The 17,944-nt window shown below is 38.3% G+C and overlaps 1 protein-coding gene across 1 annotated transcript in view; it reads right to left on the bottom strand.

Moving 5' to 3' along the window:
- The window catches only part of LOC132404043 (protein SIX6OS1-like), a 55,533-nt gene extending 38,530 nt beyond the window's left edge, over positions 1-17,003 (bottom strand). Inside the window, exons 1-7 of the mRNA XM_059988019.1 lie at positions 16,952-17,003; positions 16,398-16,454; positions 15,520-15,646; positions 6,649-6,738; positions 2,441-2,628; positions 2,294-2,336; positions 58-163 (exon numbers count right to left, since the gene is read on the bottom strand). Of these exons, the coding sequence (XP_059844002.1) occupies positions 58-163; positions 2,294-2,336; positions 2,441-2,628; positions 6,649-6,738; positions 15,520-15,646; positions 16,398-16,454; positions 16,952-17,003 (663 nt within the window). The remainder of the gene's footprint in view (positions 1-57; positions 164-2,293; positions 2,337-2,440; positions 2,629-6,648; positions 6,739-15,519; positions 15,647-16,397; positions 16,455-16,951) is intronic.
- Between the last annotated feature and the right edge of the window lie 941 nt (positions 17,004-17,944).

Here is a 17,944-nt window from a genome sequence, read left to right on the forward strand (position 1 = left end):
TAGAGTAACACATAAAAAAATTACAAGTTGCAATGCAAATTTAAAAAGACAAGTTACCTGTGCAGCATTCTCCAACTGTTCATACTTATCTTCAGATGTCTTCTCTTTTCTAAGCGTATTGATATGTTGCAGAACATTACTTGTGTCTATTTTTAACCTGGCACTATTAGTGTTAAATGAGTAATACAAAACATACTAAACTTTAGTGAACATAATGTCAGATGATATCAACAATGTTCATACCACTACCAGGTGACTCACTGATTATGAACTTCTAGGTAGAAATTTTGTATTTTAAGATTTTGAAGTTATAACTCTATGTCTTCAGGTTTTTTTTTGCTCAGGTAATGTTGACTCCAGATTGGTGCTATACTTACGTTACTGGAAGTATCATAACCCAAAAACACTTCATATTAAGTCTACATTAAAATGTAAATATGATTTGAATTACCAGCACTGCAATTGCAAATATTCTATAGTCTTTCTCACATATAAAACAACATAAAATTTGCAAAAGTACAAAATGACATGCATTTAAAGTGAGAGAGGAAAAGTTTACAGGAAATATATGAGGCAATGGTTTTTTACAGAGAGATAGGTGGTACTGGTGAAAACTGATACAATAGTGATTTTTAAGAGGCTATTAGATAGACATATGAATATGCAGGAAGTAGAGGGTCATGGCTCATGTACAAACAGAAGAAATTCAATTTAACTTGGCGTTGTGTTCAGTGCGGATACTGTGGGCCAAAGGGCCCGTTCCTATGCTGTGCTGTCCTATGTTCCACATACTAAATTGAAAACCAAGCTTAGCAAAATGAAAAAAAATAGCAGATACATATTTTTAAGATTTTTTATATCAACAGAAAAATCCTTTGAATTATCTTCCGCATAGAGTGGAAATAGATTTATCAGGATTAGCTATTTTCGTAGGAGTAGGAGTAAGAAAAAGATTAGCATGTAGAGGGTACCACCACTCAAGGTAAACTCAAATCAAATTCCAAGGAATGATTGATTTGAATCATATTTTTAAGAGGGATGGGATTGGATGGAACTTATTCTTAATCTGGCAGAGCTTGTTTCATTACTTAATTGCAACAAATCACTTCTGATTTGCATCTTGATAAATTTTGGAAAGAAATATTTCAAACTTTCTCGGAGCTTTTTAAAGTAAACTTTAAACCTAATCCTCTGACTGCCTTGTTTGGCATTGTTTGAGGAAATGATTTTACTCTTAAGCTGAATGATTTGCATATTTTGGTTTTTGTTTCTCTTTTAGCCAGAAGAGTTTTGTTGCTTAAATGGAAAGATGCCGCTCCACCTACTCATGCCCATTGGTTGACTGACGTTATGTCATGTTTAAATTTAGAGAATATTAGGTGTTCTACTTCTGTATCTAGACAAGATTTTTTCACATTATAGGGACCTTTTTGGAACTACTTTCACAATCTTTGACTTGTTCAGTAATGATGATGGCTATTATATGTCTGAATTTACGACTATGTTCAGGATTTTTTTTCTTTTCTTTTAACCAAACAACTGTTTTTTTTCTCTTTTTCTTCTTTTTTTTCTTGTTATGGGGTTTTGATTTTGTGTTAGATTAGAATTAAATATACCTTTTCATTATCACATTTAATTTATACATCGATATGGGGCATTTGAACTTTGTTTCTGTTTTCATAATATCATAATGTATTTGTATTCATCTATGCAAGTAATCAATAAAAATATTGAAAAAGAAAAAATGATACATCAATTTGAGTTAGGATTCAAATAAATATTTTTTGTAAACTGGAGTATTAAAAACAAGGCTTAAATCAGTTGAAATTCATTATAATCAAGCAATTGTGGAAGTGCCTCTCCAGTGCAAGGAATGAGGAAAACTAGCAACATTTTGTCTTGCCTTTTGACGGTGTGGTGATGTGACATAACTGTTAGGTGTAAATAATGATCTTCAGGAAGTTTAGACCTTTTAACAACGTTTCTGGGAGCCTTGGTGGGCATTAGCCTTAACAATACTAATGACTCAGAGCCTTTACTGTGTCTATACTAATGTAAAGCAGAAAGGTTGATGTGGTTTCCATGTAGCCTTCAAGTTCTGTAACTTACACTTCCAATTTTAAAACTTAAAGACATCTTATATTGATTCATAATTATTGTTACTATTACATGGAACAATGAAAATGCATAATGTGCACTAAATATATATATATATATATAATACACCATTAAGAGTGCATAACTGTGCTACATTCAACCAAACATAATAATAAAAAAATAATCTTGCTGATACATTTCTAGAGCCCATTCATGGAATGATTCAAAAGATGATGGCTCTGTGAAAGAGATAAAAAAATGCAATTATTTCTTTTAAAATAAAAACACTTTCCATTGTAGGCTTTTCATTCTAATTCTACTGCACTAATCAAATTTTAATTACCTAGAAGGTCTGCAAGGAACTCTGCCTTTTGTTTCATTTGTTCAGTGCAGTTCAATACTCTACATCGAATGTCTTCCAACTCTACTTTTTTTCTTAAAAACTCTTTAGCTTGAGGAAATTCAGAATACTGTGATTGATGCTGTTGCAGAATATCTTTGTATTGCTTTATATATTCCTGATACATTTCCCTGTGAAAATTCAATTTTCCTTGCAATATTAATTGAGAGTTAGATATCTCTTGTGCCATTAAAAAGCACATAGCATACAGTATATCATTATAATTCAATAAAATATTCAGAAAATATCATAAAATAATTACCTATTTTCTTCTAGCCCATCCTCAAACAACAGATAAGTCACTGATTATCTTCTTTAAAATTAATTTACAGAATATGCATGTCAGTGAAAAGACCAGCAATTATTCCCCATCCTCAACAGCCTTCATGATGGTTTATGGACCAATGTTGTAGAACTGATAAAGATGTTGGTGCAAGGTTTCAATTAGTAATGCTTAGGAGTGATGATGAATTTCCAAACTAAAATAGTGTGAGTGAACGAGTGGAATTGTGGTGGTGATATCTAATTGATATCTTCATTCTTTCTGATTTCAGAGGTCTGTAGGTAGGAAAATGCTTTGGAAAAGTGATGGGGAATAACTACATTACATCTTATAGAGGATATATATTGCAAAATGTTTGTTGGTAGTGAAGGGAATGAATGCTTAAGGTGACAAGTAGGTTACATCTCCACTTTATATTAATGGTGTTGAATTAGATACATATATAAGAGAAAAGTATTCCATCACACTCCTGGCTTGAAAATTATAAATGGTGGAAAAGGTTAAGGAATTAGGGGCACTCCAGCACAAGATGCTCAATAATCCTATTCATCTGGCAAAGATGACCACAGCAGACAGCCACAAGAAAAAGACTGCATAACTAGATCTATGGATAGAGTTTTAAACACAATAGTAGAGGAGTTCAACAGACTGGAAAAGTATGGATAACAAAAAAGGGAAGGAGAGCACAAGAGAGGCCACTGAAGTCTCCAGAATAAAAAATAAGAAAGAAAGTTTAGAAAAAGATGAGAATCTAACTTCAGACAACATGGTGACAAATTTGAGAAGAGGAATGGTGAGTGCAAGAATTATATTTGAAATCAAGTAATTTAAGAAATAAGGTATATAAGCTTATAGCGTAGTTAGAAATTAGCAGGTACAATATTGTGAGCATCACAGAATTATGGCTGAAAGATCACAGCTGGGAGCTAAATATCCAAAGATTGTAACAAAAAGATGAGCAAGTGGGCAGAGGGGAGTGAAGTGATTCTGTTGGTAAAAAAAAACAAATCAAATCCTTAGCAAAATGTAACAGGATCTGAAAATGTAGAATCCTTGTGGGTAGAGTTAAGAAATTGCAAGGGTAAAAAGACCCTGATAAGAGTTATATACAGGCCCCTGAATATTAGCCATGATATGGAGTACAAATTACAGCAGGTGAAAGAAAAGACATGTAAGAAAGGCAATGTTACGGTAGTCTTGGGGGACCTCAATATTCAGGTAGACTGAGAAAATCAGGCTGGCATTGGATCCTAAGAGAAGAAATTTGTTGAATGCCTACAAGACAGATTTTAGAGCAGCTTGTGGTTGAACTCACTAGGTAAAGGACAATTCTGTATTTGGGATTGTGTAATGAACCAGATTTGATTAGGGAACTTAAGGTAAAGAAACCTGTAGGAGACAGTGATCATAATATGATATAATTCACCCTGAGGTTTAAGAGGGAGAAGATAAATTCAGATGTATTGGTATTACAATTAACTACAAAGACATGAGATAGGAGCTGGACAAGGTTGATTGGAGGCAGACCTTAGCAAGGATGACAGTGGAACAGCAAAAGCAGGAGTTTCTGTGATTAATTTGTAAGATACAGGATCACTTCATCCAAAAGAAGAACATTTAAAAAGTGAGGATATGGGGACCGTGGCTAATAAAGGAAATCAAAGACAGCATAAAGGCAAGAGAGTACATATAATATTGCAAGACGTAGCAGGAAACCAGAGGAATGGGGAGCTTTTAACAACCAACAGAATACGACTGAAAAGCAACATGAAGTTAGCCAAAAATCTAAAAGGGGATACTATGTTTTTCAAATACTATGTAGAAGGTAAAGGCAAGGCCAGAGTAGATATTGGACTGCTGGAAAATGACACTGCAGCAGGAGGAATGGGGATCAAAGAAATGGCTGACGAACTGAATATTATACATTAGTCTTCACTGTGGAAAATACCAGCTGCATGCCAGAAGTTCAAGCAAGTCAAGGGTCAGAAGTGAGTGTAGTCGCAATCACTAAGGAGAAGGTGCTTGGGAAACTTAAAGATCTGAAGGTGGATATGCCATCTGCACAGAATGGACCATCACTACACCTCAGGGTTCTGAAAGCGAGAACTGAAAGGAATATGGAGGCATTTGTAGTGATCTATCAAAACTCACTAGAGTCAGGAACAGTTCCAGTAGACTGGAAAATTACAAATTTCACACCACTCTTTAAGAAGGAAGGAAGCCAAAAGACAGAAAACTATAGACTAGTTAGCCTGACTTCAGTGGTTTGTAAGATTTTAGAGTCCATTGTTAGCAATGCCGTTTTGTGGTACATTGAAGCACATGATAAAACAGGTTGAAGATATCATGTTTTCCTTAAGGGAAGATCCTGCCTGACAGATCTTCTGGAATTCTTTGAGGAAGTAACAGACAGAATAGACAAAGGAGAGTTAATAGATGTTGTCTACTTGGATTTTCAGATGCCTTTTGACTAAGTGCTGCATATGAGGATGTTGTCCAAGATAGGAGACCATGGTATTACAGGAAGGTCACTAGCATGGATAGAAGATTAGCTGACCAGCAGAAGGCAAAGAGTGGAAGTAAAGGGGGCCTTTTCTGGTTGGCTGCCAGTAATGAGTTGTGTTCTGCTGGGTTTGGTGTTGGGCTGCTACTTTTAATTTTCTATGTTAATGATCTGGATGACGAAATTGATGGTTTTGCGCCACATTGGTGGATGATACAAAAATAGTTGGATAGGCAGGTAGTGCTGAGAAAGCAGGGAGTCTGCAGAAGAACTTGGACAGGTTAGGAGACAGGGCCAGAAGTGGCAGATGGAATACAGCATAGGGAAGTGTATGGCCATGCACTTTGGTAGAAGGAATAAAGGTGTAGATTATTTTCTAAATGGGGAGAAAATTCAGAAATTGAAGGTGCAAGAGGACTTGAGAGTCCTAGAGCAAGATTACCTAATGGTTAACTTGCAAGTTGAATCAGTAGTAAGGAAGACAAATGCAATGTTAGCATCCATTTTGACTGGATTCAGGTATTAAAGAATATAATGTTGAGGTTTTTAAGGTGCTAGTCATACCACATTTGGAGCATTGTGAGCAATTTTGGACCCCTTATCTAAATAAGGATGTACTGGCATTGGAGAGGCTCCAGATGAGGTTTATGAGAATGATCCCGGGGTGAAAGGGTTAGTGTATGAAGAGCATTTGATGATTCTGGGTCATTAGTAACCAGTTAAAGATACTTATTTATGAATTAGTAAATGAGAACCTAGGGCTACTTACTCCAGCAGTGTATTAAAAACATATTCATAAATAAGTGCAGGAGTGGTTACCAATGGCAATGGATAAGGGAACACACTATTCCGCCATGGAGGGCAAAATTGGAAAGCTCTGTTATTATGCTTTTAAAGTAGAGAGAGTTGAAAAGTATAGCCAGCACAAAGAAAACTGAATGTATACCCTGCTGTGAAAGGAGTGGGGGGGGGGGGGGAAGGGTACAAAATAGAGGGTTATACAGTTATGAGTGGCATAGACAGGGCAGATGCAATCTCCATGGTAGAGGAGTCTAAAACTAGATGGTAAAGGTTTAAAGTGGGAGAGGGACGATTTAAACAGGACTTGAGGGGCAACTTCACACAGAGTGAGATGCATATATGGAAAGAGCTGCCAGAGGAGGTGGAACAGGCATGAACAATTACCATGTTTAAAAGACAATTGAATATGGACAGGCATATGCACTCCAAACCACAGACGTATTTTTTGCACAAGAGCAAAATGCAGGCATGTGAGAGTAATGTAGATAGGCATCTTGCTTAGCATAGACAAGCTAGGCTGAAGGGCAAGATAATTATAAATCTATGGGAATCTACATTGCTTACTTATCTCTCATTGTGCTAGCACGCTGCTCTACAAGCTGCTTCTGAAAATTTTCTTCATGCTGTGTTAGGAATAAACACGTTGGCTTCCACCTAATCCAAAGAACAGATGTTCAGTTCAAAGTAAATTTATTATCAAAGTAAATTTATATACCTATGTTACCATATACAGTACTAGTTTAAGATTCACCATCTTGTAGGCATATAAACAGAGAGACTGACAAACAACCAATGTGAAAAAGAAGACGATCTGTGCAAGTAAGAAATATACTGTAATACTGAGAAAATGAGTTTTAAAGTGAGTCTGTATGTTGTAGAATTAGTTCAGTACAGTGGTGATTAAAATTATCCATGCCAGTTCAGGATCCTGATGGTTGCACTGTATTAATGGTTCCTGGCGGAGTGGGACCTGAAGCTTCTGTAACTACTGCCCAATGGTAGCAGCAAGAAGAGAGCATGGACTGAATATCTGGGGTATTTGATGATTGATGCTGCTTTCTTGTGGCAGAACAATTCAGAAATAATTCACAATAATCAAGTTAACCTTTACTACAATGATACAAGACATTGATGAGTCCACACTGGGTGGCCCTTAGACATCGAGAGATCTACTACCCCAACACCTCCTTTTATAACAGAATCCTTGATTTGAACAGGCAACACCTCTGCCACAATTACTCTCAACACTAGTGTCCCTCAAGGATGCTATCTTGGCCTCCGACTGTACCCTCTATATACTCTCTATATACTCACACACATAGCCAGATTCTGCTCTAATCCATTGTTAGGTTTGCAAATGATACCACTGTAATAGGCTGTATCTCAAATAATGAGTCAAAATATCAATTATACCTGACATTCAAATTTTTGGTAAAAATGAATCCCAGTTTCCTATTCGCAAATTAATTTTCCTTGTTGGGAAGAAGCAAACAAGCTAAGGCTCCTCAGATATATTATTAGATACATTATGATGATGGAATAGATGGCTTTGTTGCCAAGTTTGCAGATGATACGTAGATCGATGGAGAGGCAGGTAGTGGAAACAGGAAGGCTGCAGAAGGATTTAGACAGATTAGGAGAATGGGCAAGAAAGTGGCAAATGAAATACAACGTTGGTAAATGCATAGTCATGCACTTTGGTAGAAGAAATATATGTGCAGTTTATTTTCCAGCTGGGGAGGAAATCCAAAAATCTGAGATGCCATGGGACTTGGGAGTCCTTGTGCAGAACACCCTAAAGGTTAACTTGCAGGTTGAGTTGGTGGTGAGGAAGGTAAAAGCAATGTTAGGATTAATTTCAAGAGGTCTAGAACACAAGAACAAAGATGTGATGCTGAGGCTTTATAAGACACTGGTGAGGCCTCACCATGAGTATTGTGAACAGATTTGGATTAAGAAAAGATGTGCCAGCATGAGAGGTTTCAGAGGAGGTTCACAAGCATGATTACAGGAACAAAAGAATTATCATACCATGAAGATTTGATAACTCTGGGTGTATATTTGCTGGAATTTAGAAGAATGAGGGGATTCTCACTGAAATCTTTCAAATGTTGAAAGATCTTGATGGAGTAGATGTAAAAAAGATGTTTCCCATGGGAGTCTAGAACAAGAGGTCACAGCCTCAAGATAGCAGGGCATCCATTTAAGACAGATGCAGAGAAATTTCTTTAGCCAGAGGGTGGTGAATTGTGGAATTTGTTACCACAGGCAGCTGTGGTGGCCAGGTCCTTGGGTGTATTTAAAGTGGAGATTGATAGGTTCTTGATTGGCCACAACATCAAAGGTTACAGTGAGCAGGCCAGCAGAGCGGGGCTGAGGAGGGAAAAATAAAGATCAGCCATGTTTGAATAGCTAAGCAGACTTGATGGGCCAAATGGCCTAATTCTGCTCCTATATCTTATAGTCTCATCAGCACAATCAAATAAAGGAGATTTCCTGCTGTGGTGTGTATAGAGGGGTACAGTGAGGGGTTTCTAATTACAATATTTCTGCTGCCACCATGGTTTTGAAAACAAATTGATAGGAGTTAAATCCAAATTCATGGGCAGTTGCTGGGTAGCATTCTCTGGTGCCAGCTCCATCTAGAAGAAGGATGCCATTAGTAGCTATGTTCACTTGCTGTTACTTCAACCTTCTGTGACAATAATAACATTCATTCTCAGTAAAATATCCTAGCATAAGGCTTATTCCTTCATTATTACTGTTGGACATTATGCAGCATGTGGCCAGAAGTCAGGACTCCAGCCATAAATGAGTGCAAGCAGCTTAGGTAAGAAGTTTTCACAAAAATGAGGACAATAGCAATGTTGGACTTAAAGAGGAAGAGTGTGAAATATTGATGGGATAAACATAGAAGCAGAGATAGATTTCAAGGGTTTTGCATGTTGATAAGAGAAGTGTGTTTGATGTAGCTGTCCTGGAATTTTGTAATACTTCTGACAAAGTCCATATAACACGCTAATTAAAAAGCAAAAGCCTAAGGGATTCAAGATAGAATGTCAAATTAGATTTAAAATTGGCTTTTTGGTAGGACACAAATAGTAAAGGTTGATGGAGGCTTTTCATATAGAATATTGTTAAAAATAGGTTCTGCAAGTCTCAGTATTACGCCCTTGCTTCTTGCCACATAAACTAATGGCTGAGACACTAAACACCAGTCCAAAATGGAGACATTTGCAGGTCTCACAGAAATTGGTTTAGTGATTGACAGGGGGTAGTAAAGCTTTAGCCAGTGGGAAGATAAAGACGTCTACTTGGGCAGAAAACTTCATTTCATGTGTTAATTTGAATAGTCAAAATTATGCTCAATAGTAACGAAGCCTCAACACACTTGTACAATTACACTGGACAACAAAGATTTTGCTTCCTGAATACTTTTGGGTGTGCCTTATGGGTTGCTGAGCATGAAAATCACCACAAAATTTCCCTATCATCTACCATTCCTTTGAAATTGTTTATATTTGTTGATTCAATTTATATTTCAGTCAATTAGAATGTTGCCCATATTGGATTCTTAAGGATAGGATCTACGAGCATTTGGAGAAGTACAGTCTACTCATGGATAGTCAACATGGCTTTGTGAAGGGAAGATCAAGCCTCACGAGCCTGACTGAGTTTTTTGAAGAGGTAACAAAAGAAATTGATGAGGGTAGGGCAGTGGATGTGGTCTACATGGACTTTAGCAAAGCATTTGACAAGGTCCCTCATGAGAGACTCATCCAGAAAGTCATGAGGCATGGGATAAGTGGAACCTTGGCTGTTTGGATTAAAAAACTGGCTTAAAGGAAGAAAGCAGAGGGTAGTTGTGGAAGGAAAGTATTCTGCCTGGAGGTAGGTGACTAGTGGAGTGCCACAGGGATTTGTTCTTGGACCCCTGCTATTTGTGATTTTTATAAATGACCTGGATGTAGAGTCAGAAGGATGAGTGAGTAAGTTTGCGGATGACACAAAGATTGGAGTTGTGGATGGAGCTGTAGGTAGTCGAAGGTTACAAGAGGATATAGACAGGCTGCAGAGTTGGGCAGAAAAATGGCAAATGGAGTTCAGTCCGGACAAGTGTGAGGTGATGCATTTTGGAAGGACAAACCAGAAGACTGAGTACAGGATAATTGGTCAGTTACTTAAGAGTGTGGATGAACAAAGGGACCTTGGGGTTCAAATCCATACATCTCTCAAGGTCGCTGCACAGGTTGATAGGGTAGTTAAGAAGGCTTATGGGATGCTAGGCTTCATAAATAGGGGGATTGAGTTCAAGAGTAGAGAGGTCATGTTGCAACTCTACAAATCTCTGGTGAGACCACACAGAGTATTGTATTCAATTCTGGTCACATTATAGGAAGGATGTGGAATCTATGGAGAGGGTGTAGAGGAGATTTACCAGGATGTTGCCTGGTTTGGAGAACAAGTCATATGAAGCAAGGTTAGCAGAGCTGGGACTTTGGAGCATAGAAGAATGAGAGGGGACTTGATAGAGGTTTACAAGATTATGAGAGGCATAGATAGGGTGGATAGTCAGTACCTGTTTCTCAGGGCACCAATAGCAAACACCAGAGGGCATATGTACAAAATTAAGGGAGGGAAGTTTCGGGGAGACATCAGGGTTAAGTTTTTTACACAGAGGGTTGTGAGTGCCTGGAATGACTTGCCAGGGATGGTGGTGGAGGCTAAACCATTAGGGGTATTTAAGAGCCTCTTGGACAGGCACATGGATGAAAGAAAAATGGAGGGTTATGGGGTAGTGTGGGTTTAATACTTTTTTTAAGGATTATATGGATCAGCACAACATGGAGGGCTGAAGGGCCTGTACTGTTCTATGGTTCTATGGTAAGCTGAAAAGGTTTTTATTTTGTCCAGGCGTGCTTAGGCAAGGTGCTGCATGGCTGGACAGGTTCAGAAAGGCTGTAAAGGCATCACACACACCATTTTATGCATTGCATTTATGTGTATATTGGTTTGTGATCATGTTGATGTGCACTGCTCTATCTGCACAGCATATGGTGTGTATTCATAATAATAAAGTCATTGTATTTCCAGGAGTATTTGTGATAGCAAAATGTCTCACCAATGTTGCAATAGCCGCAATATTTTCTGCTATACTTGTGGTGATCATACACTTAAATGTCAAAGATGGAGTACAACTCCTTTTATTAAGAAAGCCTATGACCTCTACTTTGGGAGTAAAATTGGCTACCAAGACAAAACCTGGAGTCCTCACATTTGTTGTGCAACATTGCTGTCGACCTTAGAATTTGGCTCAGAGGTACTCGGAAGTCAATTCCATTTACTGTCTCAATTATATGGTGAGACCAGACAGATCATGTGTTAGTCTGTCTGACCAGTGTGCCTGGTGAATCCAGTAAAAACAAGAACTCTATTGAATACCCCAAACTCCCTTCAGCCATGCAGCATAATGATAGTCTTCCAGTACCAAAGCCAGCAGAGAAGATGCCATGATGCATGATCCATGAATGGAAAACAACACTGATACTGATACACATTTTGAACCCTTATGCCAAGTGAGCCTCATTGATTACTCAATCTGAGTTAAATGACCTAGTCAGACTTGGGTATGTCAAAGCCAAAAGCAGAATTACTGGGTTCAGGACTTTAAGGATGGATTGTGCTGTCATCAGGCACAAAAGTTTCCTTGAAGGATTTCGATATTTGAGACAGATGTTTCCCAGAATAACTGATGCCAAGATTAAGGAAGGCAATATTGTGAGACTGGAGAAAATTGCATGAAGGCATTCAAGGATGTTGTTGAAAATCTTCTGGCAACTACACAGCACCAAACTACAAGAAGCTGGTTGACAACATGCTTCAAGCATACAAAACCATGAAGTGCAACATGTCACTAAAGATTAATTTTCTGCATTCCTTCTTAGACCTCTTCCTGCAAATCTTGGCACTGTCAGTGACGAGCATGGTGAAAGGTTTCATCAGGTCATTGCCGACATGGAGAGAGTATCAGGGCAAATGGAATCCATCAATTCTGGCCGATTATTGTTGGACACTTAAGCAGTTGTTCGCCTCAGACACGAGTACAAATGAAAATTATCAACAAAACATTTTTAGCTTAGTTGAACAATTGCTAAGCATCAGCATTGTTATGCAATTAAATACATTATATTCAATAAAAGTTAACTTCATATTTCTCCAAATCTCTACGTAATACAAGTAGCCTGAGTTATATTTGTGTTCAGATTCAAGCAGTCCATCATAAGCATAAAAAGTCTCTGAGGAAGCAATACTTTTGAGAAAAAATTTGCTGTCCAGTGAGCAGTATTTGAAAAGATCATCAACAACTTGAGGAGGCAGTTAAGAACCCACCATAATGGTAGGTCAGGGGGGTCACGTATGTCAGAATGAGTATAGATTACTGCCTCCTTCCCTGAAGGATATTAGTGACGTTGTTTATATTCCATGACTGCCCATTGTCTCATGGTTACAAATTCTAAGTCAACCCTCTTCTTAATATTTCCATATTTTAGACAATTGGAACTGCAGGATAGTGAACAATGTTTGATTTTATTATCCGGATTTAAATCCTTCATTCATTCTTGCTAGAGCATTTGAGTTCAAAGTTTTCATATAATCCCTCCCATCATAACAATGGACTCATTAACGGTGCACATAATTATTGTGGTATTTACTACTTAGCTAGTATTTCACTATGATTATTTTGTTATTGTCCCTGGAATAAAAAAGTGAGCACACGGGAAAATGGCATACTTGACCACTGCTACTTTCCCTTCTGCAATGCATACAAAGCGCTCCTCTGTCCGCCATTTGGAAAGTCGGATCACTCCTCCATCTTGCTTCTGCTGAGGCAGAAGCTGAAACAAGAAGTGCCCATATTTAAAACCGTGCACTGTTGGTCTGACCAATCAGTCTCCATGCTACAGGACTGCTTTGATCACATCAACTGTAATGTCTTTTGTGATGTGGATGTCTCCGTGTTCACAGATAGGGTCACAAGTTTCATCCTGAAGTGTATCGAGGATGTTGTCCCCCAAAAATCGGAGTATGTCTACCCAAACCAGGAAACCTGGATCAGTAATTCCATGTGAGCAGCACTTACCATTGCAAGATAGAGCTTATAGTGCCGGTAACTAACAGGAACTCAAGAAATGCAGCTACGATCTATGCAAAGTCGACAAGGCAGCGAAATTACAATGTAAGGACAAGATTCGGACACAACTTTCCACCAATGACACACGCAGCACATGGCAAGGTCTGCACACCATCGCAGACTTCAAAGCTAAGCATAGTGGTGCTATCTGGGGCATACTGGGGCAGCAGTCTGAGGGTAGCAGACACCAACAGAATCAACAAACTCATTCGTAAAGCCAGTGATGTTGTAGGGGTGGAACTGGACTCTCTGATGGTGGTGTCTGAAAAGAGGATGCTGTCCAAGTTGCATGCCATCTTGGACAATGTCTCCTATCCACTCCATAATGTACTGGTTAGGCACACGAGTACATTCAGCCAGAGACTCATTCCACCGAGACGCAACACTGAGCGTTATAGAAAGTCATTCCTGCCTGTGGCCATCAAACTTTACAACTCCTCCCTCGGAATGTCGGACACCCTGAGCCAATAGGCTGGTCCTGGACTTATTTCCACTTGGAATGACTTACTTAATATTATTTAATTATTTATGGTTTTATATTGCTATATTTCTACACTATTCTTGGTTGGTGCGACTGTAACGAAACCCAATTTCCCTCGAGATCAATAAAGTATGTTTGTCTGTCTGTCTGTCTGTCTGTCTGTCTATCAACATTGCTACCTCTCTCCCAGAGAAGTTAAATCATTTTTACACTCAGTTTGATATCGCCAATACTGAGCTCCCGAGGAGAGCCACTGAAACGACCTGCACCTTGGTCAATTCTAAGGCTGAAGTACGTGTTTCCAACGAGTGGACACTCACAAGGCTGTGGGACTAGACAACATCCCAGGGCGAGTACTCAGAATGTGTGCAGCTTAACAGGCAAATGTGTTTACAGACAGTGTAGAGTGCCCTCCTGCTTCAAAACATCCACCGTTGACCCTGTACCTAAAATGACCATGTCTGAACGACTGCTGTCCTGTTGCACTCAACTCAATAATAAGCAAATGTTTTGAGAGGCTAGTCAAGGACATTTGCAGCATGTTACCTACAATTCACCTACCCACACAACTGATTGACAGATGACACAATAGCCACAGCTCTACACACAGTACTTACACTTCTGGAGAAGAAGGATTTTTACGTGAGAATGCTGTTCTTGGACCACAGTTCAGCAGTCAACATTGTAATTCCCTCCAGGCTTGACAAGAAGCTCAGAGACCTTGGCCTTCACCCTGTTCAGTGCAGCTGTATCCTGGCCTTCCTGTCATATTGCTGGCAGGTGGTAAGAGTGGGTTCTGTCACCTTTGCCCCTTTGACCCTCAACACAGGTGCCCCTGAGGGCTGTGTCCTAAGGCCTGTCCTTTACTCTCTGTATATGCTGACTGTCACCACCCACAGCTCCAATCTGTTAATTAAATTTGCTGACGACATTACACTGATCGGCCTAATCTCAAATAATAATGAGGCAGCCTACACAGAAGAAGTCATCACCCTGACACAGTGGTGTCAAGAAAACAACCTTTCCCTCAACGTCACAAAAACAAAGGAACTGGTTGTGGACAACAGGAGGAATGGAGCCAGGCTAATCCCTATTGACATCAATAGATTTAGGGTTGAGAGGGTGAACAGCTTTAAGTTCCTTGGTATCTCATGTGGTCTGTTCTTCCTGGCTGTTTGGTGAAAAAAGCACTACAGCACCTCTTTCACCTCAGATGGCTGAAGAAGTTTGGTATGGGTCCCCAAATCCTAAGGACTTTCTACAGAGGCACAATTGAGAGCATACTGACTGGTTGCATCACTGCCTGATATGGGAACAGTACCTCCTTCAATCGTAGGACTCTGCAGAGAGTAGTGCAGACAGCCCAGCATATCTGTAGATGTGAACTTCCCACTCTTCAGGACATTTACAGAGACAGGTGCGTAAGAAGGGCCCAGAGGATCACTGTGGACTCAAGTCACTCCACCATCTGGGAAACGGTACTGCAGCATAAAAAGCCAGGACCTACAGGACAGTTTCTTCCACCAGGCCATCAGACTGATTAATCCATGCTGATACAACTGTATTTCTATGCTATATTGACCATCTTGTTGTACAAATTACTATAAATTGTACATTGTACATTTAGGCAAAGACATAATATAAACATTTTTACTCCTCGTGTGTATGTGAAGAATGCAAGAAATAAAGTCAATATTTCATCAGATATTAACATCAGATGAACCATAAGCATTTGTTTTATTTCAATTTGAAAAATTCTTACACTTTAATGTTCTCTATGGCATGTGTACTTATCTTCTGCATTCGATTAATTTCATCATCAAGTTGGCTACTTTTCACTTGTAAGTCGTCAATTTGTTGTCGCTTTTTTAATATGTTTTCTGAATATACTAGAAAAAACACAAAATAGAAACTCAAAGTTTGTTCATATCATTTACTAATTTGGTCTGAAGCACAACAGAATCTGTTTTATCTTATAATGCTTAAATAAAATCATTTCAGTTGCATAGAACCAAAGTTAGTATCTTCAAAATTTATGAATTTATGTTTCAGTGCCAATTTGCAGATGTACTTAGCTTACACTTATTAGATGAGTGATTTTACTTCACTCATTGATTGGATGAGTGTTAAGGTTGTAGGTGTTGAAGAATTTCTAATAAAAACATTCTTTTACTTTTTTCTTTGATATACAGTAGTTACCATCATTTCATAATATTCAGCATTTTATTTTTTGATTAATTACCTGGGTCTTTATTTCCACATTACTAAAGTCAATTCTGTAAAATTTAAAATAATCCCTTGTTCATTGACAATGCTCAGGTAATAATAAAAAACAAAAAAAAAATTAACAGTTTTCTACTTTGGCATTAGGTTCCAAATTATGCCAGCATTAGAAAATGTTATAAATGTCATTCACAAGTTGCTAAACAAGGTAATTTCCATATTTGGAACTTTGCTCAGCAAGAGACCAAAGCATTACAATGGATTTAGAGCTTTTGGTTGGAAAAATACATCACCCAGAAGGTTAGAATGCTCCCCATACACTTGTTGAGCAAAGTTTCTTACTTAGATCCTTAAATCAGATAAGTTATCCTTACAGTCATTTTTATTTGTATTGGCATTTGCAGAAATAAAACTTACTCTGAATCTGTTCCTTAATTCCTTTTTGCCGTTCTGAACTCTGATTCACCTGAAATACTGCCAAATTAACATAATGAATCATTTAAATACTAAGAATCAAAAGATTCAAATATGAATAGCATACTTTAAAATCAGTGGAAGAGTATTATTCTGCTTCCTTTTATGGGAGCACATTTTCCTCAGGTCAGAATATTATGAGATTGTAACCTACTCCACCACAAAAATCTTGCCCAACATTCCAACAGTGAAGGTATACTGCAATGGCAGCACTGCCTTTTGAATAAGACTTTAGACAGGTTCTTTCTGGAATGGATGTAAAAAGAGCAGGTGGCAGTAATCTGAGAGAGCAGAGAAGTTATCAGCAGTATCCTTGCAAATATTTATCTGTCAATCCACATTACTAAAAGGCAGATTAATTATTATGGTATGGTAATAACACCTGCCATATACAAACTGGTTACAACTTTTTCTAGATAAGAACAGTAATCAGCTTCAAAAGTTCTTCACTGGGTGCCCTGAGAGAAGCATGTAAGGCATCAATTGAATACTCTTACCTAGTTTCAGTAAAATCTTATCCAGGGTTGATAGCTTATTGGTATTATCCATCTTCCCTGAAGAGGAATAAGAAAAACAAGTTGACAACCTGAAAATATTTGGGTGCCACAGTAGCATAGTGCTTAGTGCAATTCTATTACAACTTAGGGTGTCAAGAGTTTGGAATAACTTCCAACGTCATCAGTAAGAAATCTCTACGTTCTCCCTGTGGGATGCATGAGGTTTTCTCTGGGTGCTTCAGTTTCCTCTCACAGTCCAAAGACATACCAGTTAGTGGGTTAATTAGTCATTGTAAATTGTCCCATGATTAGGCTAGAGTTAAATCTGGGGTTGCTGAGTGGCACAGCTCACAGAGCTGTAAGGACCCATTCCTTGCTGAATCCCAATAAACAAAATGCTGGAATTGGTCGGCAGGTAAAACACCCACTATAGAATCAAAGAGTTAATATTTCAGATTGATAATCCTGCATCAGAACTTAATGAACCACAGTGTGAAGCAAGCTAACTATGAATGTATTATTTGGAAATTTTATTTGAATGTGATATGAATGAAGAGCAGTCCAAAAGCAAAATACTGCCAATGGTGGAAAGCAGGAATAAAACAGAAAATGCTTGAACTATTCCACAGATTGCATATGTTTTCAGGTCAATAGCCTTTTATTAGACAGAGGAAAGTTAGAAATGAAACAAGTTTTAAGTTGCAGAGGAAGGTGAAGATAACAGTTGGAACAAAATAGAGTGGTGTCCAAGTCTGATGAAACAATTAACTGTGCAAAAAGGTAGTAAAATTGTATCTGGAGGAGCTAAAAGTAGGAGAAGCTAAATCTGCAATGAGACTAAAGACCAAATGTTGATTTAGGAATGGAAAGACTAGTTGTCTGACACCTTTGAATTCATCGTTCAACAGTGTCATTTGCAAAGTTGGAAAATGGAGTGCTGTTCTTTGAGCTCATTCGGTGTCTTGTTCAGTGGCAAAGGTTAGAGTGAAAGTA

This window comes from Hypanus sabinus, chromosome 2, assembly GCF_030144855.1.
Source record: "Hypanus sabinus isolate sHypSab1 chromosome 2, sHypSab1.hap1, whole genome shotgun sequence".
Classification (NCBI taxonomy): Eukaryota; Metazoa; Chordata; class Chondrichthyes; order Myliobatiformes; family Dasyatidae; genus Hypanus; species Hypanus sabinus.